Below are 25,487 nucleotides of genomic sequence, written 5' to 3'. Positions count from 1 at the left end.
CACAGGGTTCTATTTTGGAATGTAGCAGATACGCGTCCTTTTATACAATAGTGTAAGTTGCAACAGCATGCAGACGATTCACAGATTTATTTATCTTTTCCCGAATATGAGCTACACGCTGTAGAAACAAAGCTTAATAAACACCTAGATGATATCAATACATTTGCAAAAAGTGACAACTTAAAATTAAACCCTTCAAAGTCGTCAACTATATTTTTTGGTGCAAGCAGAAACTTCATTTTGAAAGATTTTAGCGTCTAGAAATATGTATTGGTTCTTATGCGAATTGGTAATTTTTTAGTTTTTACGATGCTTTCTCTGAAAATCTCACCTTTCAGTAACTGGTGCCCCGTCGGGTTTCTTCGAAATGACATACTTGCAAGCCAATCCGGCGTCCTTGATCATTTGATCCCCCAAAAATTCGGCCAATCTACGTGCGGTGCTTATAGACGTACTCTTTTGCTGTCCGTACTCGGACAGTTTCTTGGACATGGACTTATTTTCGGAAATTAAGTCGAACAGTTCCGAGTCGGGCAGGTTCTGTCCGCGGGAGAACAACACGTCCAACCAATAGTCGGCCACCTGGGCGACGGCCGCATAACAAGTCTCCAAAGTGTCCCCTTTTAAAAACGCCTCGAACACCGACGATTGGAAGTTTTTTATCAGTTGGAGCTCGCCGCGACGTTTCACCTCAAAACTATAAGAATTGAAAAATACTTACTCAAACTTAAAAAATGCTTTATTGTTAGCATAAACATAGAAGTTGTAGACAAAGCCAATAGACTGTACATAACACGAGAAACTAATTTAAAATAAAATAAAATTATATAAAACTTTGAAAAATACTTAAATGCTAATCATTAAAAAATTTACTTAAACTATAGTACGCTTTACTAGCAAGAAATATTTTCGTCCTTATACGTAAGCTTTTTTCAGTCTTAAATTGTCTTATTTCTAGTGGAAGTTTATTAAACAGCTTTTTACCTCCATATATGATAGAGCTACGGACAAGTTCAAAATGAGGAATGGGTAGCCTCAACAAATAATTTTGTCGCGTATTATAGTGGCTTCCTAAGTGGAGTTCCTGTGTATATTTTCTAAAAACTAAGCAAACTGTTTCCAAAATAAAAATACAACACAGGGTTAAAATATTATGACTTACAAAAAGCGGGCGACATGAGTCACGAAGCTTGGTATCACATAGGCCACATAATGGCCCTTTTCTGGAGTACAGACACTGAATTAAAAAGTGAATTTGAACATGAACCCCAAAAGCAAATTCCATATCGAAGGTGCGACTCGATAATCGCGAAGTATGCAGATCTGGCGATGGAGAAATTAAGACTGGTGGCAATAACCCTTAGGGCGTAGCAGCCTGATGAGACTTTTCTACATACATTCACTAATATGGTCTTCAAATTTAAGGAACTTGTCTATGGAAAGACCCAAAAACTTACTGAACGGTGGCATGGTGGTGGCTTTATTATTCAAACATATATCATTTGTATTACATTTAAAATTAAGGATATTTGTTTTAGAAACATTAAATGTCAAAAAATTTGCATCACACCAGTCTTTTATTTTGAACAAATCTGCACGTATATTGGTCTTCATTTGAGAAACATCAGAGTCGTGCCAGAGGATGATGGTATCATTGACAAAGAATGTAAATTTGCCAGTTACCTGCAGTTGTGGCAGATCGTTCACATAAATGAGAAAAAGTAGAGGACCAAGTACTGATCCTTGCGGAACACCCACATTTGTATTAAGTTCCTTAGAGATATCACCATTAAGTTGTTTGACAGCCTGGACACAATTTGATAAGTAGGAACGAAACCACTCAAGGGCAGTTCCTCTGAAACCATAGAACTCCAGTTTCATCAGCAGCACTTTGTGACTCACGCAGTCAAATGCCTTGAACAAGTCACAGAATACCGCTGCTGCAACTTCACCAACATTCAGTCGGTTGTACAGATGCTCTAGAAAGCTAAAGATAGCATCATTTGTGCTCACAGACTCACGAAAGCCAAACTGCTGAAGACTCAATAGGCCAAACCTATTTAAAAATTAAACCATCCTCACCTTAACGAGCCGTTCCACTATTTTGGCTAAAGTAGGCAATAACGCTATAGGTCTAAAGTTAGGACAGTTGCGATCGCCACCCTTGTAAAGAGGCATAATCATTGCTCTTTTTAAGCACTCTGGGAAAACTCCAGACATAAATGAAAAGTCAATTGACTGGGCCAAGAATTGCAAAGCAACAAGAGGTAAAGCAGAAAATATTCTAAGAGAAAGCCCATCCCAACCTGATGAACTCTTATTCTTAATATTAACCATTAACTGTATAAGCTCTTCCACACTTGTGGGGGCAAAAAAGAAAGATTCGGCTACTACCACATAGCTACTGGGATCTATTTTTTGTGAGATATTGGCTACAAGGTTACTAGCAATATCACAGTAGAAGGAATTGAGGACATTGGAATCTAAGGTACTTGGAATAACCAAGACATTATTTTTGCCCCTTAGCTTATTTAAAAACTTCCAAGACTCTTTTGCTCTATTGGAGGAAGTATTTATCCTCCTTTGAAAGTAGGTCCACTTAGCCATTTTGATTGAGTTTCTGTAAATTTTGCGGTATCTATTATAGTAATTTAAAAATGTTGCATTGTTCATAGCGTATATCCTAATGTAAAAAATGGAGCGCATATTATTCCCAGACACTCGTAAACCCTTATTATACCAAGGTTTTCTATTTCGTTTTTTAATATTGACAACAGGAAAAGCAGTGTTAAAATTGTTTAATGCTATTTAATGAAAGCTATGCACTGGGTTAACAGTAGTCAATACATTATTCCAACTTGTTTATATACAGGGTGTCTCTAAAAGGTCCGTACAACATCCTAGAACATATTCCTGAGGTCAAAGTAAACCAATTTAAAGCAACTTACCTTAGTTCTAAGTTGCTTCGTTTCTTATTTATAGGGTGTTAAAGTTAAAAAATAGAAATCGATTTTATCTAATTTTTTATTTTAAATGGGACAATTGGTATACTGTTATGTATTGTAATAGAAAATAACATTCCGCGAATAATGATACCGCATTTGCCACTCATAGAAAAAATCAATTTTTGTAAATTTTGAAATAGGGTGCCGTTGCTATATCCAGACGCTGGAAGTAATTAAATATAATAAAATTTGTCTTAAAATCTTAAAATGTTCTTCCAGTTTTGTCCCTCGTTCACACCTCTATAATTTAAAATGAAAGAAACAAATTCAATAACCGAGTAGAAGTATTAAAAAAAAACTACAAGTCGACTATCCTGATGCGTTTTCAAAATACAGGGTGGCACAGAAAAGTAAGAAATAAGGAATTATGTTTACCCTTTTAGTTCGGCCAGGCTTCCATCGAAATTGAACACGGCGTAGCGTTTCTTCAGTTTTTTCCCTTCTTCTTTACTAGATGGCAGTACCATCGCTTTATAGGGGCCGTCCACTTCAAAAAAAATAGTGTTTTCGCTACGGATCGAATACTCTTTGGTGTCTGGGTCCAAATGGTGGTACTGGTGATTGGTGAAGTGTTCTTTGACCTGTTTTGGGTAAAGTACTGATAAATTGAGGTTCTAACTAATTTGATCATAAGAAAGGTTTAAAGAATTCATAGCCTAATGGCACGGATTAAAGATATTAAATTGGAAACCTATACAGGGTGTTTCAGAACTATGGGATAACATTTCTAGGGTTGTTCAGTGCAACAGAAGAATCCATTTGAGTATAGGAACCCTTGTCCGGCAATGTGTCACTACGCCACTATGGCCTTAAGACGCTTTTAAATTTAGAAAAAAATATTAATTACCTAAATAGGATCTGATACATTTATTTTTACCTTTTGTATATGATACCATCACATCAATTGTTCAAAATGTCTTCCTCCAACCTCGATCCACCGATTTAAACGCCGCATACATGATTTCGGCGGAGTACACTAAAAATTTGATCCTCGTTTTGAATGATTTCAAATGGTGCTGTTATTCGTCCAATTAAGTCTAGCTCTGATTCAACTGGATTTTCGTAGACTAAAGACTTTACATGTCCCCACAAGAAAAAAATCGAGCGACGTTAAATCGGGTGACCTAGAAGGCCAAAAAGCTGCTCCACCTCTGGCAATCCAACGCTGCCCAAACAGCTAAGCCAAAAACTCGCGTACTTGTATAGCAAAGTGAGTCGGCACTCCATCATGCTAAAACCACATTTGCTGTCTAACGTTTCTTCGAATTCTTCAAATTCGAGGAACACCAGTATTATGCATCTTGGTCTTAAACATACCTGTCTCAGCGAGCCGCCGATGAACTGCAATAAACTTTTTGTATCCAGGATGCTGTCGTTCGGGATAATTTTCGTGATACAACCGCGATGCCGCTCGTGCATTGCAGTTTGTTGCTCCGTATGCCAAATGCATATCCGGCAATTCTTGATTGATAAAGTTTTCCATTAGCAATAAATGTTTAAAAATTGTAAGCTATAAAATTTTTAAACATGACATTGATAAGCGTTGATTTTAAACAATTGTTGTTATGGTATCATGTACAAAAGGTAAAAATAAATGCAGCCTAGCAGTAGATCCTATTTAGGTAATTAATGTTTTTTATAAATTTTAACGCGTCTTAGGGCCGTAGTGGCGTAGTGACGCATTTCCGGACATGGGTTCCTATACTCAAATGCATTCTTCTGTTGCACTGAACAACCCCCAGAAGTTTGATCCCATAGTTCTGAAACACCCTGTATAGCAAGATTGTTATAAATTCCGAGCAAATTTTTGATTTGGGTATAGTTTAGAAGCCCCTTGGAATATTTTTCTAGTTCTTTCATGTAAAAAGAGAGGAGTGTCTGAGGATGAATTTGAGGGTAAAAACGAGAACCTTTTAATCCAAAAATTTGAGTAATTGGGGCAGTATTTAGTCAAGGCATTTTTTTCATAAATTTTCACTTTTCTTGGCCCTATTTTTATAAAATAAAAAGAATATTACCAAAGGAAGGAAAGTATACTTAAAGTCAAAGTTTCACAAATCTGTTTGAAGTTGTGAGACTTTGACTTTGAGTATACTTTCTCTTCCTTTGGTCATATATCTAAGTCTCTTTGAGAATAATGAATGATTATTTTGAAAAAGGATATTCCTAAAAAGGTTTGGGCTAAGAGAGCATTTTTTTCTCAACAAATTCAAATTCAAATTTCATCATATACATTACATGTTAATACAAAATACATTTGTTTATACAAAGCTCTAAAAATTGTATTGTTTTTTTTTAAATTAAAGTATTTAATTAAATTTAAAAGATTTAATCAAAGTTAAATATGTAACAATTCTATATCACAGAATTGCTATTCACCAATTTCGCATACATTTTAGTTCACTAATTTTACATTGCAGACATACAAACTTCAACTACATACAGGAGAGATATAAACTTAACTACCAATTCCAACATACAAAATTTCATTTACCTAGCGTGAAGTTTATGTATGGATTTTAAAGGCCTGATGATGTTCTAGCTAGAGCGAAACACGTGTAGCCTGTGATTATATGTTGTGAGACCGTGACTTTGTGTTTTCTTTGTTTTCGTCAATTTTGTATGCTGATCTCTTTGAGAAGAATAGATGACATTTTCGTATTATATAAAACTTAAACGAAAAAAAAAATAAAAAAAAAATTATGACACATGCTAAGCCTAGATAACCATTCAAAAAATCTACCATTTTACAGATTGCACTCCTACATAGGGCAGATTTAATTACAAATACAAATCTTTTAAATTCAAGGAAAAAAAAGTGGCGCATAATAGTTGACACTATTTTATATCTGTTATGAGATAATTTAACTTGATATCCCATTGTTGTAGGTAAAATAATTATGAATATCCTCTTGATTAGTGTACTTCTCCAGATTACTCGTTATGTATTTAAGACACCATCCAATTGTCAAGGTAAGTAAGCCATTTTTCTTAAAATTTTCAGATAAATCATCCCTGTAACCCTTATTACACACAAAATTCTGATTAACTTTTTCTGTAGTTTGAATATTCTGTCAGTATGCGGAAAATGACCCCAAACAAGAAGACCATAGTTGCAATGAGATAAAACAAAAAGTGGTATGCTAATAAGAGTAATACTCTAGGCAATTTATTTTAGAGAGTTCTGATTTCATATACAAACGTTTTTTATACCCCAAAACCTTACTGAATGAATAATAATAAAGCAATAATGAGCAACATTAAACTTACAGACACAAATTATTCCATGAATACATTCACAGAATGTTTAAAAACAAATAATTTGGAAGCAATATGACACTTACCATAGCATTTAAAACTGTATTTGGATAAGACACTACGAACTTGGCCTTTTTATGGTCGGCGGTAATAGTAAAATTTTCAGGAAATGAAGCCGGTAAAATGCACCAAATTCCGTCAGTGTCCAGCTCTAGAGGTCTCCCGACCTAAAACAAAACCATTAAAAAATAAAGAAATTTACAAAACAAAAAACGCTTTATTCCATGTGGTTTAATAAAACACACCTGCTCGATAATTTCCCTGGCTTTCATGATAATGTTGGCGCCCGTATAGCAAACGATCCCGGCCATTTCCATGCTGTACCATCGCGCTCCCTTACGCATCACGTACCCGTAAAACGAGTTCAAGATACATTTGTGGGCCAACTGTAGAGAGTCGAACAGCACCTCCTTACTTTTGGCGGATTTTATTTCGGAGGCGTCTCCCCCCTTTACCGCCTCCACTACTTCTTTTTTCGCATTTTTCGCCGCCGCCTTATACTCGTATCTTCGATCTCTGAAGTTCCTTACGGTGTCCACGTAGAAGGAGTTCTCTTTCTGGCATATGGTGGTGGTTTTTTCTCCCACTCTCGTCACTCTTAGTTTACTATAAACTTTTCTGCAGTAAGCCTGAAAAAAGTCCAATTCAGTTGGAAATAAAAACTTACAAAAAAAAAATCCACCTCTAGCCTCTGCTTTTCGACGTGCGCCCTCTCCACCTTGGTCAGCTCATGAAACGACCTGTGTCGCCCTCCGGGTTTGCTCGAGGGAAACTTTTCTAGCTCCAACTGTTGCTGGATCCTCTCGTACTCACCACGCTTTGCTGGCACTAAAATACTGACTTGAAACGATAAAATTCCAAAAAAAGGAGGGAAAATTCTTACGAAACTCCTCCCTCATCATCCAAGCCATGTTACGCTGACACACCGCGTCCGGCTTATTATAATCGCATGCGGCGCAAATCGTTTCATCGACCATCGCGCACGGTTGCAATCGATTCGTTAAAATGATGTTGGGGTACATCGCTCCCACATCCAAATGGTAGATCAGGGGACGTTCGAGACGTAAGGGTTGGTCCTAGCGGGTAAAATTTAAAAAAAAGAACTGTATTACTATTTGAACAATTTCTTTTTGAAAAACAGTAGTAAAAAGACGGAAAATAAATGAAATAGAAGGGCATTTGTCTTGTATGTAGAACAAATAAAAACTTTTTGTGACACATAAACAAATTCTGCTAAAAAGGGGGTAATAGTACTGTCAATCTGTAATTAAAAAAGGCCAGAACTTTTAAAAACTATCCAAGTCGCTAATTTTTTGAGGGTCGATTGTATTCCCGAAGAAAAGCTTAAGTCCTCGGAATTGAGAGTCAACCCCCCCCCCCCCTTTTTGGGAAACTCAAAAAGTTTTTCAAATCGATTTTGCGGCTAAACAGTGAGTGATGCAGAAAAACTTATTGAACATAAAATGTAGAGCTTTTTGTGCTCTACAATTCATCTCATGGGCCCAAAGCTGTATAGTTAGAAAAGTTTATAAAGAACCGGTGACATCAACAGGCGGCAAAATCCGCGCATCTGGTTATTCTATCGATCGGGTCAGATGACTATGTCGAGGTCTGAAGACAGTGGAGGCGGCACACTTGTTGAAATTATTAACATTTATTTGTACTAGAGTTTAAATAGCCCTAGATTTTTAGTAGGTATAGCTAGTGATATTACAAGTGCGTTTGATTTAGATGAAATATCAACTAAGAATGCATATATTTGAATTTAATTGCCCCGAGATTCGTTTAAAAAAATGTAGATAAATTAAAATTATATTTTTTAGCATTGTGATGTGCCCATAAAAAATGTAATAAAAAAATAGTTTTTACTTACAGGAGGATGCAGTTCGCTATAGGTAGCTGAAAATTATTCTTTATTCGCATTTTTTTTTAAGGATTAGGTATTTTAAACGACTTGTGTAAAGAAACAAATTGGTATAAGCTTAAAGTTTTATTTCATTATTTTACATATTATATATTTTTATTCACTATCAGATAGTGTATTACAACCTAAATCAGATTCATCCGATGAAGACCATTCGATCTCTTCATCAGAAGAGCCTGTATTTACTGTAAATTTTAAAGAATCCAATGCTTCATCAAAAAGGTGATGACTTTCGAAATATTGTTTTTCTATGTTGTCTATATGGTTGCAAATATTTATCCACTCATCATTCGAAATTTCCGCAAATTTCTGCCTTGTTAAAGTTTCGACATCCGCCAATTTAAAAGTGGAATTTCTGCCTGCCACCCAATTCTTAACAGTTGCTCAAATTTTATTTACTAATTAAAATATAATTAAATAATATAATTACAATAATTTAATACCCATTTTCTTAACTATTTTTTTCCTTGGACTGGTAAAGGAACAGGAAGGTATATTTTCTATATCTTCTGACTCTTGGACCACTCTTCTGTAAGTTGACTGGGATACTCGAGTGGCAGCTAACGTACGTTGTCTAAAATAATTATATACTATTATTGTAAGTTATCAATACAATAAAAATTAAAATTTGAAAACATCCTACAATAAAATATGAATTTATATTGTTCACTTACCTAACATTTTTCAAAGGAATAGTAATTCCTTGCTCTGCTTCTTTTTTCATAAAAGCTGCCACATTAGAAATAATCTCTCTCTGACTGTGAATTATTTGTCCTTGTTTGCCTACTTTCTTAGGTGACATCTAAAAAAAAATTAGAAAGTAAAAAAATTAATGTACACATGCACACTCTAGGCTGTACATATATACCTACAAGTTAAATACCTATTATTTTGTCACTTAAAATCAAAGTATATTTTAAATAATATAATTTTTAACAGTAATTAATTTTCATTTATTTTTTTAAATTATTAGACAATTGAATAATTTAAACCAATTTTACTTACCTTTTACAATAAAAATCGGATAGTCTAACTAAAAAAAACTATAGTCTATTTCACTATTATAGTTAAAAAAAAACACACAACAGATTTTAAATGCCTTATAACACGATTAACTCACTTCCCGTACGAGACGACACTGAGTAGGACTTCAGGCTACGTCATAGTGTAAAAACACAGTGGACGCCGATTTCCTGCTTACCGGCAGCCAGCGCCGATCGGCGCCTATAAGCTTCTATAATAAATAATGCTTTCAAGTTAGCAATAACACAATAGAGACAGGCTCAGGCTTGTTGGCGCTGGTAGTCGGCGTCACCGGTTTTACCGGAATGATTATTTAGTTCTTTCTAGCCGGTTGTTCGTACAGGCAGACAGATACAGCTATGGATATAGAGATTTTAATAGCATCAGTGTATAAGAAATGCCCAATATGGGATAAGAAAAGTAAATTACACAGCAATAGAAATGTTGTTGACAAATGTTGGAAAGAAATTGCTGAAGAAATGAAAGAGGATGGTACGCATGAAAATATATATCTATTATTTCGTTTATTATAATATTATTGTTTTTATTTCTCTAAAAATATGAATAAATAGATTATTATTTATCGTATGACAGAGTGATGTTGGAAAAATATGTTACAAATATATCTCTAATCGTTTTGGCTTCATTTAATGGTCGTCCTGTTACTTGCCATCTATTGTGATCAGGAATAGAAGTTGTGAAGAATACATATACATTTAATTATATGATCTGCAGTAGCTATGTCAGTTTCAATGCACTTTAAAAGTAGTCTCCATTTAGCACTCACGATACCAAAGGCACATTCAATAGTTTTCCTTGCACGAGATAAACGTTTATTAAAGCACTCTTTCTCAAAATTTAAATCTCTTCCACCAAATGGTTTCAAAAGATAAGGAAGCAAGGGGTATGCTTCGTCACCTATTAGTACAAACGGTGCTTTTAAGGTAGTTTGAGGCAGATACGCTGGTTCTGGAATATCCAGTTGTTTATTCGATAGCAACTTTTACAGTTCCGAAGATTGAAATGTACCACCATCACTTTGTTTGCCGTATCCACCGACATCTATAACTATAAATTTATAATTTGCATCTGCTACTCCTTGTAGGACCACAGAAAAATATTTTTTATAATTAAAAAACATTGACCCTGAATTTCTAGGGCAAAGAATGCGTACATGTTTTCCATCAATACTGCCGATGCAATGTGGAAAATTCCAAATATTGTTAAAATCTTCAGATATCTTTTGAAAATCATCTTTCGTGGGCACAGGCATATGGACTGGTTGCAGTACTTTCCACAATGCAGCAACTGTTTCTGTTACAATTTTTCCCACAGTAGAAGCTCCAACCCTGAATGAAAATGACAGCATTCTGAAAGATGAGCCTGTAGCAAGATACCTGCAAAAAACATATTTTATTAGAACGTGGTTTTGACGTTTTGATAAATGAATGAATGATTACAAATGGTCAGTGAGGGGTGTAAATTAAAATTATCCTGAAAGTATATTTTTAGAGATGGTAAAATCATAAGATAATGAAAGCAAACAATAAATTTGAAAAAATTATTGAATTTTGAATAATCAAGATATTTACAAATTTTTGATACTAATTATTTTTATTTCATACTTTTTAGTGCATTTTGAATTTCGGCGTCGCGTCGGTGCAATTTTTTACTATGTAATTTTGTTTCAGAAAATAAACTGAGGAAAAAATGGAAGTATATCAGGGATCAATTTTCCGTAGAATTAGGAAAATTTCCTCCTCCACGTTCAGGTGATGCCGCAAATGATACTCCGACATCCAAGTGGCCATACTTCAAACTGCTCTTATTTTTGAAAGATACGGTAATGCCTAGAAAGTTGAAAGGAAACTTGCCACAAGTAAGTGGTCGTACTGAAAGCTTTGCAGAAAGTCAAACTGAAGCAGAAGAGTCGATTCAGTCATCGATGGAATTAGACGAGACCAGCTTTTGTTCCACTGAAGATGTTGTACCTCCTCAACGAAATGCTGGCGATGATATCGTAGAAAATACAAGGCAAGAAAATATTGAAACACCTTCGAGAACAAAAAGGAATACTGATGTATCTTCGACACCACAATTTTCATCTAAAAAGAAACGAGGCCCAACAGAAATATTTAACGACTCATTATTAGAAATTGAGAAACAAAAAGTAGCATACCTAGAGTCAAAATCTAAGCGAGCAAATGAGAAAGAAGATGAACACCTCTTGTTTTTTAAAAGTCTTCTGCCTCATGTGAAAAAAATTCCTGAGTCACGCGTATTAGCTTTTCGATGCCGGGTTCAAGAGCTAGTTGAACAATTTTCATACCCGCTAAATAGGTTCGAATCTGTTCCATCTACGATCCTTGGTCCTTCAACTTCCAACTCATCTATTTCCAATCAATCACTGAATTACATCGATAGAAATCATTTCACTGCAGAAGAAGAATGTACAAGTCTCATTTTATCAAACATGGAACAACCTGAAACGGTTTCTGGTACTTCCGAATGTCCCCCACCACTGTCCTTCTTTTTGAAATAAAAATTTAATCAACCATTTTAAGTCTTATTTTTGTTGAAACAAAACCAACATATGTAATTATTTGCTAGACGTTTTGTTAATAGTAAATGATTTGTTTGTTAGTAACCTACTTAAAATATATACTCGTAAATATTATAAAGATACTTACCTCAAGGTAATGACTAATCTTTCTTCTGGTAAAATGGGCTGACTGTGAAGGTTACACCAGTTTTTAGTTAGAAGATGTTTAACTTTTTCTAGAATATATTTGAAGGTTTCATGGTTCATTCTGGTGTACTGAAAAAAGCGGTCAGGGTCATCTGTCAACTTCTTGAACAAATGATGATATTCACCATAAAGTACCCTCTCACGATTTATAGAGTGAACACCAACTTTTTTTCTAGTAATTATTTTAGTTACAAGGCTATCTAACGCAATAAATTCATCGTCAGATGAGCTAGATGCCATGTTGACGCGAAGGTTAACCTGGAACTGACAAAAGGCTGGTTTTTATTTGCTTTTTTCTCGTCGGCACTGTGTCCGCACTAAGTGCCGAAATTCGGAACCGATCGGCGCTGGTTTCCGGTAAGCAGGAAACCGGCTTTCACTGTGTTTTCGCCCATAGGCTTTAAATCCCCGGCAGGTACAAAGAAACGAAGTACGGCGGCTGCTTTGTTCTTGCGGTTTCTTTAATAAAAAGCAAGAGAAAATATATTGCGGTCGTCTTTTCTCTCTGCCACCGGATTTTGTGTTGAAAAATGGGTTTGTGCGCATATTGAGCAGCCGGTTCTTTATAAACTTTTCTACCTATAGAACCAAAATTCGAAAAGTTGGAGGGCAACACGTTGGAGGAAACAATTTTTTTTTACCATCGCAAGGATTGCAAAAATGTAGAGGACAAAAATACCTACAAAATGCATGCCTTACTTTTTTTTTCGATTTACCGTTTTTGAGATATAATGCATTTAATACCGAAATGTTTACTTTCGTGTATGTAGCCTGCCTCAGATGTTTGGCGAAAGCTGTTTTTCGTCGCCTAACGTTTGCGCATCATGAAATTAAAGTAGAACCTGAACAAAATTTCTTTTACCCTTCTTGACAAAAATTGAAAAAAGCCATGCAGATGGCGCTGTAAGTCTACGAAAATGAAATTTGCATAGATTAAATGTTCTTTAACTTGCACAAAATGAATAATTGAAGTGATTTAGTAGAAAGGGATAAGAGAAATTGGTACATGGTTTACGGAGCACCAATTACAACAAAAGCAGAGGGCGTTGCAGTTGTGAAAGTGGCGTGCCTCAATAATTATGGTTGCGTAATGCATGTAATGATAATTGATTACTGAATAATTGCATAGTACATGTTGATAGCATTACTTTTGCAAAATTCCATTCCCCACTTTTTTACCGTCAAAACTGTAAATTAGCCACTGCCGGATCAGCTGATGGAGGAAAGTAGATGCGGGGAGAGTGGGAGTGGAAAGGGGGACAGCGGTCCAGCGAGCAGCTGCTTTTTTTTTTCATCCTCGCGAAGCACTACACGACATTTCAATCCTTGTATCTCGAAAAGGTAAATCGAAAAAAAAGTAAGACATGCATTTTGTAGGTATTTTTGTCCTCTACATTTTTGCAATCCTTGCGATAGTAAAAAAAAAATTGTTTCTCAGTGAAAAAAGTCATTTTTGGTGACTTTGGCGCCCTCTAACTTTTCGAATTTTGGTTCTACAGCTTCGGGCCCATGAGATGAATTGTAGAGCACAAAAAGCTCTACATTTTATGTTCAATAAGTTTTTCTGTATGACTCGCTGTTTAGCTGGAAAATCGATTTGAAAAACATTTTGAGTTTCCCAAAAAAGGGGGGGGGGTGAGACTCTCAATTCCGAGAACTTAAGCTTTTCTTCGGAAATAGAATTGACCCTCAAAAAATTAGCGACTTGGATAGTTTAAAAAAAAAAAATTACAGATTGACTGTACTAGTAAATTGTAATGTTCTGCAAACTTAACCTCAAAAATGGAATACGATTCTTAAAAAAAAAATGAAGCACTAAAGACAATATATTTCGTCGTGTTGTTTGCAATAGGGGACAGTGCAAGTTAAGGTACGTACTTCAGCTGCGTGAGAGAGTTATGAAATTCATCAGTGAAAAATGTCAAAGATTAAGGATAACCACGATATAATTGAAAGCAAGGATAAAGTGACTGATTTACTAAAACAGAAAATGTAGGATTTAGAAAAACATTCGCATGGAATCAAATAGCACAGAAAACTAATAAAATCATCCAAATACTGGAAGCATTCCAAGTTCTATTATTGCTATTATGCGGATACAACCAAAAGTGATATCGAACAAAGCATTAAGAATTAGAAAATGTAATAAAAGAGATATATTTAAATCAAATGCGGAAGGCGTTTTAACTGATTACGGAGTGCAAATGACTCGCAGGGTATTGAAGGTACCTACTTTAAGAGAACAGAATAAGTTTATCGAAGACGATGATAAACAAAAAAATTACCCTTGTTAAAAGGCTAAAACTCTATAATACTTCGATAATATTTAATGAATGTGAATGAATAACAATAATGAAGTTTTGGGTTGCATGCCAAAAAAGTTGGCTGGGAAAGATGTCCCATTTATGAAGACGTGTCAATAATGAGATACTTTAAATGCCAAGAATTTTATCATAAAAATAGCGAGTGCCTAAATAAAATGTCATAATTTTTGAAACTCATGTCTGAGAGGACAATCAGTTTGTGCTCAAAAGGTCATGATTTTTCTTTTAGAAGTTTCTTTGGTATGTTCTTAAGATTCCACTCAAAAAATCACGTAAATCTATGCGTTAGAAGCATTTTCATCAAAATTTTTGAAAATCATGTCCGAGAGGACAAACAGTTTGAGGTAGCTTGGATTGTAACTCGACTTCTAGTGCTCAGATTTTTGTTTTAAAAGTTTCTTTGGAATGTTCTTAAGTTTTCATTAGAAGCATTTTAGCAACATTTTTGAAAATAATATCATACAGCTTGAGGTAACCTGTTTCATTACTTTATTTCTAGTGCTCAAATCGGCACGATTTTTGTTTTAAAAGTTTCTTTGGTATGTTCTTAAGATTCTATTGAAAAAAAGCATTAGAGGCATTTTTTGCAAATTTTCGAAAATCATGTCCAAGAAACAGCTTGAGATAATTTGGGTCATAACTCCACTTTTAGTGTACAGATTCGCATGATTTTGGTTTTAAAAGTTTCTCTGTGAAGTGTGTGCTGAAGAGTAAGAGGTGCATACTGTCTAAAAAATAAAAAACAGTATAATAATTGTGTCAGTACAAGTAACAAATATAAAATAAATTACAAAACAGAACAAATACTATTGGTCCCTTACGTCCTTTATTTCAGTGTTTTGTGAAAGTTAAAAAAAATTAAATAGAATACGTTTATGAGTAACGAACAACAAGAAGTCAACATACTAAATAAGCTTGATGAACTTCAGTCAAATATACAACAATACACATTAAATGGCTGTAATAGTGTAAGCAAAAAAATCTCCCCAGAAGCCAAGCTACTAAATATTTCATAAGAATTAATAGTTTTTCTACATGGTTACAAGCCTATAAAATAAAGTTTGCAGATTTAATTGTACTAGGCGAATGTAATTGGATAATCTTAAAGTCTATTCTGCCACATACAAATTATAGTGATATGAATTTAGTTAATTCATAAATTGCTATTTTGATTTTTTGTTAGCAATAAATCTCACTCAAGCTACACATAGACTAGTTTATGTTTAGGTCATGTCTTTGTCGGAGCAAAACTGAATACCATCTCCTTGAAATATTCTTGCTATATTTTAAACTCTGTAAACATTTTAACTGATCATCATCTCGTTATGATTAATATTGATTTAAGGCCAAAAATACAAACACCTACAAGAGTAAAATATTTGTACAGAAATCAATGTTGAGAAAATGCAATCAAAACAGCTGATACTGAAGATATTTTATGATACATATTTAAAGAACTTTGACCAAACCAAAATTTTAAAAACCGTAAAAATAAAATATTTTAACAAAATTGAGCTAATTGGATAAGAACTGGAATTATTAACTCTCAAAATACTTTAATGAAAATAATATTGTAACAGTCTTGATTTACAAACATGATTAAAAAAAAAACAGAAAAACCTAAAAAATATATACAAATTAATTTCCGAAGATATTAGGATCAAAAAGTGTCTTAAAATAATGAAAAATAAAACTAGAGGTGGATGACATCAGTTTTGCCACTGATATTGAGGTGGCGAATTATTGAAATTGTTATTTTATTGGACTCAATGTGTACCAAAAAATCAATCCTTTAAAGATAAATTCCCCTAAGAACAACTACTGTGCATCAGGATTGTATGAAATTGATGCCAAAATTATAAAATCTGTCCACTCCTACATATTACAAATCTTATTTTTAAAGCAAATAAAGTTTCTCAATCGTTCAAACAAAACTTCAATTTTATTGTCACTCCTGTATATAAAGTTGGAAACAAAACTAACTTATAGTTATAATATTTTTCCCATAAATCATTTAGGTTTTAGAAATAGCCTGAGATCTAAAGATGCTGAAAAATGTTTGGCAGTTTTCCTATATCTTGCAAAGGCATTTGACACGGTCCTCAACATGTTCTATTAAGTTCTAAGGATGTTTTTGAGAGCTATCTAGGTGAACGACAACAAATAGGAAAAATAAAGTGACCCAAAAAATACAAAAAATTGGTATGCCACGAGAAACCGTACTGGAACCTATACTTTTTATTATCTGTAACGGCATTTAGTTATTTAATGGTTCCCTTTTTCCCTATGCTGATTTCTGGAGACACTTGGATTGACGTTAAAGAGAGCCCAATTGTTGGCATTGAATTAATTGAAACTGATTGAATGGCTTTAAATTGTCCTTAAACTCCAGTAAAACAAAATATATTGCTTTTTCTATCACAGCTGTTAATCACCCATATTTTGATATTATAATAGATAAAGATTTAAAATGGATCCACAGATATCAAAACTAAGAATATTATAAAAGTAAATACACACTAAGAGAAATACTTAATCAAAACGTGTTAATTTGTTTAGATGAATTTCAAGTAGAGTAAAAGTATGGGATAACTGAAAAGTAATGTGTAATCCAAATTAGAGTTTAAATATATGTATTTATAATTTGATTACCTTTAAAGCCAAAAGTTTTCCCTTAATGTCATCCATAACCTCTTGAAGGTTTGTTACGCGGTCAATCGGAACACCTTCTTCAACAACTATGGCATGCTCAAGGGTCTTTGGCAACTGCTCAATCAGCATATCAACCGCCTCCGGTACGATCCTTAAAATTAAATAAAAAATTATTATTATACATTTGAATAAACAGGATTGTACCTAAATCTACAAGGTATATCCGCTCGGAAAACCCCACTTTCCAGAGCTTCTACGTGGCCCCCCACGTAAGTTTCCTGATGCAACACGTGCCCGTCCTGAGTCAATTTATTTAGCACCGTTTCTTCTTTGTTTGGAAAAATTATGTTGGCACGAAAGGCTTCTACCATTAGTAAGGACTCACAGAGGGTACCTAAATAATACAGAATAATAATTACTTATTTATTTCACGTTTTTTTTTTTAAATTAATTAATTTATTCCACGACAGTCAAGGCATATTAACCAAAATCACAAGATGACTATTATTTCACCTTCGTTTGTAAGCTATAAAATTAAGAGTGGAGCATTGGTTTTGACAGAGGATTTACGTCAACATTAGTTATTAATATATAAGTCAGTCATGTGATTTAGTAACTTATTTATTAATTCACAAACTGATTACATATGTTTTGGTTTAGAATTCTACGAAAGTATAATAAGTAAAAAATAACAATACAAGCCCAAATAAATCAACCTTAAATATAAATTTTATGATTTGCTGATGATCTTTACACAAAATCGATAGAGAAAAATTAATTTAGATTATAAATTCGGTTTTTGCAAAGGAAATCTACACATTTCACTTTAAACGATTTTGATTTTTCAGTTCTTTTGAATTCAGTTGGCAAGTGATTATGAACTCTTAATGGCTTAACCCTTTCGGCCCCAATGGGACAAATAAATCCCAACATACATTTCATAACATCTGCGGGGCGCTATCTGTCCCGTTTTTAATGGAAATTGTCATTAGCGGGTATTTTAAGGTTTTAACAATTTCTCGACAGGCAGCGACACGCTTTTTGGAGGTCATTCTGATTGTAAACGCCGAAAAGCGAACACGTTGTTGGTTTTTGACACTGTTTTTTTACAAATTTGATAGTTTTTATGTGGTTTTTGAAACAATCTGTTTAGGTAAGTTCAGCATATATAATAGCAAAGTATTTTGATGGTTTTTTTGTTTTGGTTTTTGCATTTTGGGTGTAATATTTGGCTATGGGATATATGTGTCCCAGTGGGTTTTCTGATAGGGTGATTTATATCCCAATGGTATTTTACAGTATGTCAAGAAAGAAGTTGACTATGGCAGAGCTTCAAGATCTTGCTGACAATTTAGAAGAGTTGTCCTCCGGAGAAGAGGTGCAATCCCCATATGAAGACTCTTCCTCAGAAGAAGACCCATTCCATAATAGTGAATGAGTGAATTGTATCAGCCCTCGATAGTGGAGACATTGAAAGTGACGGTGTTATTTCTGCTGAAAATTCAGATCAAGAGGCTAAAACTCCTGTTACAACTGGTAATATAATTTGTCATTACCTACAAATACCTATGTCCCAAGACTTAGCATTCCAAATGAAAGTCAATGTATCATACATCCTTCAATTGCTGCAAATGCCTCCCCGCTGGACATATTCACTAAAATTTGTCCTCGAAGTTTATTTACTTTTATTGCTGAGTCTACAAACCAGCGAATCAAAATTTACAAAGAAAATAAAAAAAAGCAGGCGACTTTCACTGATGCAGGGGAGATTATGATTACTATTGGCTGCACATTAGTTATGTGTTTCAATAAGGTGCCAAAACTTCACCATTACTGGTCATCGCATCCACCTTTGGGAAACAAGGCCATCAAATCGGCCATATCCAAAAACAGGTGTTTGTTTTTACTATCCAAGCTTTATTTCAATAATCCAGTCAAGTCAGAAGGGGCCAGTAAGATTTACTATGTACAAGAGCTTCTATCTTGCTTCAAATATACGTTTCAGAAATATCGTTCCGACAGTACAAATCAAAGTATTGACGAGAGCATGGTGGGCTTCAAAGGAAGATCTTCACTGAAACAATATATGCCACAAAAACCTGTGAAAAGGGGCATAAAATTATGGTCTAGATGTGATGCCAAAACAGGATATACATACGATGCAAATGTATATTGCGGCAAGGACGACGTTGAAAGGAGCGGAACTTTGGGCGAAACTGTTGTAAAAAAAATGTGAAATCCAAACGTAGTTCTGGCCTTTGATCGATTTTTTACATCAGTCCGTTTGATGGATTCCCTCCAATACCCAGCTGTGGGAACAGCCATTATTACAAGAAAAGACATGCCAAAAAAATTCATCGAAAAACGAAAAATGTCTAGAGGTGAATGCGAGTTTTTATCAAATCAAACAAACTCTTGCGATCAAATGGCAAGATACAAAGCAGGTTATTCTTTTGAGTAACTGCTATACCCCTGATATGACCTGTGTGAAGAGAAAAGACCAGACTGGGCAGAGAGTTGACGTACCATGTTCCACTGCTATTGCATACTACAATGAAATCATGGGTGGTGTGGATCTGGCTGATCAGACAAGTGATGTGTATGACTTTGGCAGAAAATCATGCAAATGGTGAAAAAAAGGATTTTATCGACTTTTGATGATTGCTGTTGTTAACAGCTGGGTAATATATAATGACTTACGTCGTACCCAAAAAAAGATACTCGTACTGGAATTTTTATTTACCTTATCAGAGGACCTAATCGAAGAAGGACAACAGCAAACTTCAGTCAAACTTCTAAGAAACAGTTGTGGAAGGCCATCAAAGAGATCAAAAGTAATCAAAAATGTGGGTGATTACCTTCCAATAGAAACATCAAAACGGCGAAGATGTGCTCGTTGCGCTCTTCACAAAAAGGAACGTAGAACCACTACTATTTGTGCAATGTGCGATGTAGGGTTGTGCAAGCTTTGTTTTGCGCTTTATCATTCGTCCTAAAATACTTACCTTTGCGGGTTGGGTTGGGGGAAAATTTTGAAATACAAAAATGTGTTTTTTTGGCCCCTAGGGATATTTATAACCCACCTAAAAATCCCGCTGGGATATATTTGTCCCACAACTTTTTGCTCTTCCTGTATATATTTTTTTTATTTTAACTAGTATATATTGTCAAATGATCTCTTAAAATACCATAACTCGCAAAAACATCCTTAAAATCATTAAAAATAAAATTGGGTCCCAAAGGGTCAATATAGACAATTTTAATAGCGGCAGTTAAACGGAGTGGATTGTTGTGAGGCATATCTTCTAAGCAACAAAGCACTAGCACAACTAGCACAAAAGATTTTTTATATATACAAATAGAGAGAACGCTGCAGAATATAAATAGAAATTGCTGTAAGTACCTTGGGACTGGGAAATACTTTTCGACAGAATTCCCTTGAGCTTTTACAAAGCATTGTTCTGATGACTTTTTTGTGCAATTAACACACTTCCCTGACTTATCTCCCTAATAATATTTGCCAGATCTAATTGATACTCCTGACCGTTATATATCCTAATGGAAAATAGAACAGTATGATGAACCTATACCGGTAAAATACCTGTCACTCTATAATTCTCCATTTTTTTTTAATAAAATAGAAGGATTTATCAAATCAAATGCTCGTGAATAATCAAAGAAGAAACCGTCACGTCGCAATAGATTTCTCATCTACTGTTTGAACCACAGAATTTACAAGGGATACAATAGCACAGCATAAAGAAAATTAGTTTCTTTATGCTGTGACAATAGCATCTGAGGTTGAGGTCAAAAAGAACACATTTTAAAAATTCATTATTTTTTATCTGCCAAGGAGCCCTCATTTTATTAGAGGCATTATCATAGAATTGAGAGTAGGCATTTTCTAGCTCTTAATAATTTAATTCTCTATGTTCTTTTAATTTTAGTTTATAGTTTGCCCACATTTGTTCCATATTTGATTTTTTCAACGCATAAACCAAAAACGCACATTTTCGCTTAATAGCAATACATATTGCGACTTATAACAATAGTTCTCTATTTATTTTTATATATCTATGCTTATGTATATATGACACTAGGAGGAAAAGAAAGATCAACTTTTTTATAATTTTGTCCAAAAATAAAGTATATTTTCCGCATTCCAGGATTCATATAAGAATTTTTTAAAATTTGATATACTGGCCGCCTTTTAAAAATTTCGAGGGTAGTTATTCTGCGTGTTTTTCATTACTAGTCTAGTCTCCTTCAATCTGTTCAGAGTAGATTTGCAAAGTTTTTGGCCTTCAGGCAGGATGGCATATATCCGGTTAGAGGGTTTGATCATCGGCAACTATTGGAACGCTTCATTCTACATCCATTACATCTCAGAAAAATCAATCTTCTCTGTAAAATTCCTGCATGGGTTACTGAAGGGATTCATTGATAGTCCTGTACTTCTTTCTGGTGTACGTTTTATGGTGCCTATAGGCTTAATGCTAGATATCCCCTAACATTCTTTCTGCCAAGGCCTCATACTAACATCCTGTTGGAATCGCCACTATATACAATATGCGCTATATTTAATCGGATCTGTCACATGTGCGATATAAATTTCTCTCCGGTTCATGTGATTGTCGATATCTTGGTGGATCATTACTCTTGGGATTAAGACCCATGTGTTTAAGTTATAGTTAGTAGGTATATTGCAGTTAATTTAATTTAATTTTGTTGAAGATGTGATTATCTTGTTAAACTTTTCTGTAAATATCTGTTTAAACGTAATTGGGTTTTTATATCATATTAATGGTTATTTGTTCCAATTTTTTGGATAACTTTTGAGAATGTGACTTTACTTTACTTTTTTCCTTTCTTTTCATTCTTTTAGGTTTGTTTGTGTGTGTTTTTTTTAACTATATTTTTCATTGTTGCAACCGTTTCCTGTTATTGGGCAAGGTGCCTGTTGGAAATAAAGGCTTATTATTATTATTACTAATGCCTTGAGAGGTAAAGTAAGATATTGCACGCAAACGTCCGATATGTTACTCTCTATAGTCAAAGCCTGTATTAAATGAAGTAAAAATATTGTTTATCCTGGAATAATGCTTTATACAAAATTTGAGATCAATGTGTATAAAGGAATGATAGGATTGATGACCTTTGTAGTATGTGCTAGAACTCGCACTTTGATGTTTGCAGGGTTGAGATGGTTTCAGTTTGTTTACTACGACCGTCATTTAAAAAGTACTTTGTTTCATAAAAAAAACATAAAAGAAAAAATTACAATTGCCTGGAAGAAATAAAATATTTTTAAAAGAACCATTTTTTTGCATTAATTTTAATCAAAGTTGTTTTAACTTACCAGACCCTTTTCTTAAGACCTCATCCGGTTCCAACGGTATAATACTACAAAGGGCAAATATAAACGGATGCACATACTGCATATACAAATAATAAGTGGCCACGGCATCGGAAACTGAATAATTAGACAACAGTTGAGGGTCAGACGTGGCTAGAGGGCACATATCCTCCGGATCCAATTCCACCGGGTCATATCTACGAAAAAAAAAAGACTTTTTGAGCATCAAAGAACTTAAAAACCTCCCCGAATTAGCACCTCAATTTGGCCTTGGCCACTGCCTTTAAATTATGCGACCCTACAGGGAGATATGAGTCTCTTTTGACCCAGCATAGACAGTCCATATGGATGGCGGGTCTGCTCCAATAAATTCCCTCGTCATTACGAAAAAATCCGATTTCCTTTTTCATGTCCAAGTCGTACACTGCCGCCCGAGCTTCAATAAAAGGCCAATCGAAAAAATCCCCGTTGTAAGTGACGAAAATGTGCGGTCGCACTTCTATTATATGATCGAAAAACCTTAAAAGTAATTCCCTTTCTGTTGCCTCGTTAAAAATCGTAAATCTACCCTCGAACTCTGGTTTTGGGGTGTATTCAAAGTCCTCTATGTCTGACGATAATATTTCCCTATTGGTGATTAAGTAACCTATAAAAAGAAGTCATAAAAGAACATTCCCTACCACCAACGTTTACAAACAGTACCTTGACCATCAATCATATAAGAAATCATCATTATTCTATCACTGGCCGCGTCAGGGAACTTTAATGGTAGCTTAGTGGTTTCAATATCAAAAGCCAACACAATTGGCTCTGGCCACTCCAAAATGTTTAACTTGCTAATAATTGGAGGGTTCTGTTTTTGGTTTTTTACACTGTACCATAGACCACAAAAGATGTTTAAGTCTGTGGAAACTCTCACGTGATATGGAACATCATATTCTCTGAAAAATGTTGCAAATTTTTGAGATCAATATCATCTTTTTGAATAGAGCAAAATAAGTATAGAAAATTCAATTATCAATCTCTAAGAGAGTCAGTATTAAAACATTGCATGTGGAATAGCACTGAAGAAAATAATAAGAACCTTAAGAGGTTACACTGCCCCTGGTTTTATAAAGAAATTGTTTTTTTATTTATTTCTTAAATGTTCATTATACTCCAGCAGAAATTGAAGAATTTTAGTACAAGTGCATGATGTAACATGTAGTTTTAACATTATTTTTAACAACAAATTTCAGTTTACACTTCAGTGTATCAATAATAAAATACCAGAATACAATTTCTTTTGATGGTATTTTAATAATTAGGTATTAATATAAATATTATTATTAATATAAGCAAAATAATTTTAGATGAAGGGTCCTGTTTACTTCACAATCAATGTATACTAAATATATGGTAATCTAATTATTAAATAAATTGATTCAGGATTACAGTAAAAATTTCGTCAAATTCCTACTAATATCCCTTACAAAGACTTATTTTTAATATTTATTTTTTTATTGCATCAGAAAATATAGAGTATAGACCTTCAGACCAACGTAATCAATTGATTTAAGATTCAAATTTGTCATACTATTTAGTATTCTCAAGTTTCAATCTATAATAGTCCTTTAGTTGCATATGAATAATCAACATAGTTTTTTAACATTTGTTGTTCATATGTGAAGGACCAAACACTACAACAATCTTACAGGTAGGATTTTTTTTTTACAAAGTTGACATACAGGTTATTATTTTTTAAAGATAGTTTTGTATAATTTGTAAAGGTTTAGATGTATTCTCATAAATGCTTCCCCACGCTAGAGCTGTTCTTTCTTTACTATATTAATAAATGTTTATTTAAAATTTCTCTAATTAGGTAACATTTTCAAATTATGTTTCTAATGTTGTTTGATGATCTTCTATGTTGTTTCCACTTAAGGTTTCTATCAAGAATTACTTTAATGCAGTTAAAATTAGGTTGGTTTATACTTGTCAAACAAAAAGTAAAATTCAATTACCAATCTCTAATAGAGTCACTACTAAAATATCCTGTTGTAAGATAGCACTTATGAAAATAATAAGAACCTTAAAGATTACAGGTTCAAAAATAGCCAATATTAATCTCTCTAAGGCAAATAGTCTAGAATTTTTTGCAATCACTACTTTACACAAAAATAAAGACTTACCGAATATCCAAAATATTCTCCATTTGATCAGTTTTAACACCGACAGTAGCACTTTCGTTCATAGTGCTGGCCAAATGGGCGGCAAGCATTTCTGTATAACAAGAACTCTCCTTAAGCCTTTCCCTATTTTTCCTCACTCTCCTTAGCAGTTCCGTTCTCACTTTCCTCATGTCAGTTTGGTTGTAAAATGACAATTTAATATATTTCTGTTTAAGGCCGATCAAGTGGTTTGGCTAAAATTAAAACTGTATTATCACAGTTAATTTTAGAAAAACAATTTTTTACCAGATCCAAGTCATCTTTAGAAACTGTTTCAATGCTACCAAAGATCCCACTGTATTTTTTTGATAGAAATTGTGTCACTTCGAGTATGAGTTCCCTTTTGGTTAGAACATAAAAGTAAGGCATAAATGGGTAAGACACTTTAAATCTGCTGCCATCTTGTTCCATAAAATAAAAATCCACTGCGGCACACAGCCGCTTGTCTTCATCAAGGATTTCCGACTAGAATTTATTGCAGCAGACTTCATTTTATTGAACTTTATAAATAAAAAAAGAATTTACCGAATGCATGTTGAGTAAAAAGGCAGTTTTTTCAATGTTATCTTCCAACCGTTCAAAACCATATTTGGCATCGATCGAATCATTTTGCAACACTTCGCGGAGCCTATACTCCGAACTTTCCTCTCTATAAGGGGTAAGTTTATAATGCTAAAGGGACAAATGTTAGTTGCTTACCGAAAAACTGGGCCCCCTTCACTAGTTTGGGGCGGATCTAACTTCTCGGGCCTTTCCGGCCGGTATTTCCCCGTGTTTTCTAACACCATCATTAAACCGTTTAACTTGAACACATATAAAATAATTTTAATAAGTCTCTGTTTACATATTACAGAGGGAAATTGAGGTTAGAGCTTTTATTTGGCGCCAAATAATATGTCAAAAACGTCAAAATAATTCCGAGCATC

General features: G+C 34.1%; 1 protein-coding gene across 1 annotated transcript in view; it reads right to left on the bottom strand.

The window, feature by feature from the left end:
• The window catches only part of LOC126735779 (DNA polymerase epsilon catalytic subunit 1), a 55,128-nt gene extending 29,698 nt beyond the window's left edge, over window positions 1–25,430 (bottom strand). The window contains exons 1-15 of the mRNA XM_050439883.1: window positions 25,261–25,430; window positions 25,087–25,210; window positions 24,808–25,026; window positions 24,523–24,755; window positions 23,054–23,292; window positions 22,610–22,997; window positions 22,355–22,548; window positions 17,200–17,389; window positions 16,996–17,146; window positions 7,207–7,399; window positions 7,006–7,151; window positions 6,569–6,952; window positions 6,350–6,490; window positions 3,381–3,586; window positions 332–697 (exon numbers count right to left, since the gene is read on the bottom strand). Of these exons, the coding sequence (XP_050295840.1) occupies window positions 332–697; window positions 3,381–3,586; window positions 6,350–6,490; window positions 6,569–6,952; window positions 7,006–7,151; window positions 7,207–7,399; window positions 16,996–17,146; window positions 17,200–17,389; window positions 22,355–22,548; window positions 22,610–22,997; window positions 23,054–23,292; window positions 24,523–24,755; window positions 24,808–25,026; window positions 25,087–25,210; window positions 25,261–25,352 (3,266 nt within the window). The 5' untranslated portion in view covers window positions 25,353–25,430. The remainder of the gene's footprint in view (window positions 1–331; window positions 698–3,380; window positions 3,587–6,349; window positions 6,491–6,568; window positions 6,953–7,005; window positions 7,152–7,206; window positions 7,400–16,995; window positions 17,147–17,199; window positions 17,390–22,354; window positions 22,549–22,609; window positions 22,998–23,053; window positions 23,293–24,522; window positions 24,756–24,807; window positions 25,027–25,086; window positions 25,211–25,260) is intronic.
• Window positions 25,431–25,487: the final 57 nt, after the last annotated feature.

This window comes from Anthonomus grandis, chromosome 4 (genome assembly GCF_022605725.1).
Source record: "Anthonomus grandis grandis chromosome 4, icAntGran1.3, whole genome shotgun sequence".
Lineage (NCBI taxonomy): Eukaryota > Metazoa > Arthropoda > Insecta > Coleoptera > Curculionidae > Anthonomus > Anthonomus grandis.
This window is presented reverse-complemented; position numbering and strand designations above follow the sequence as displayed.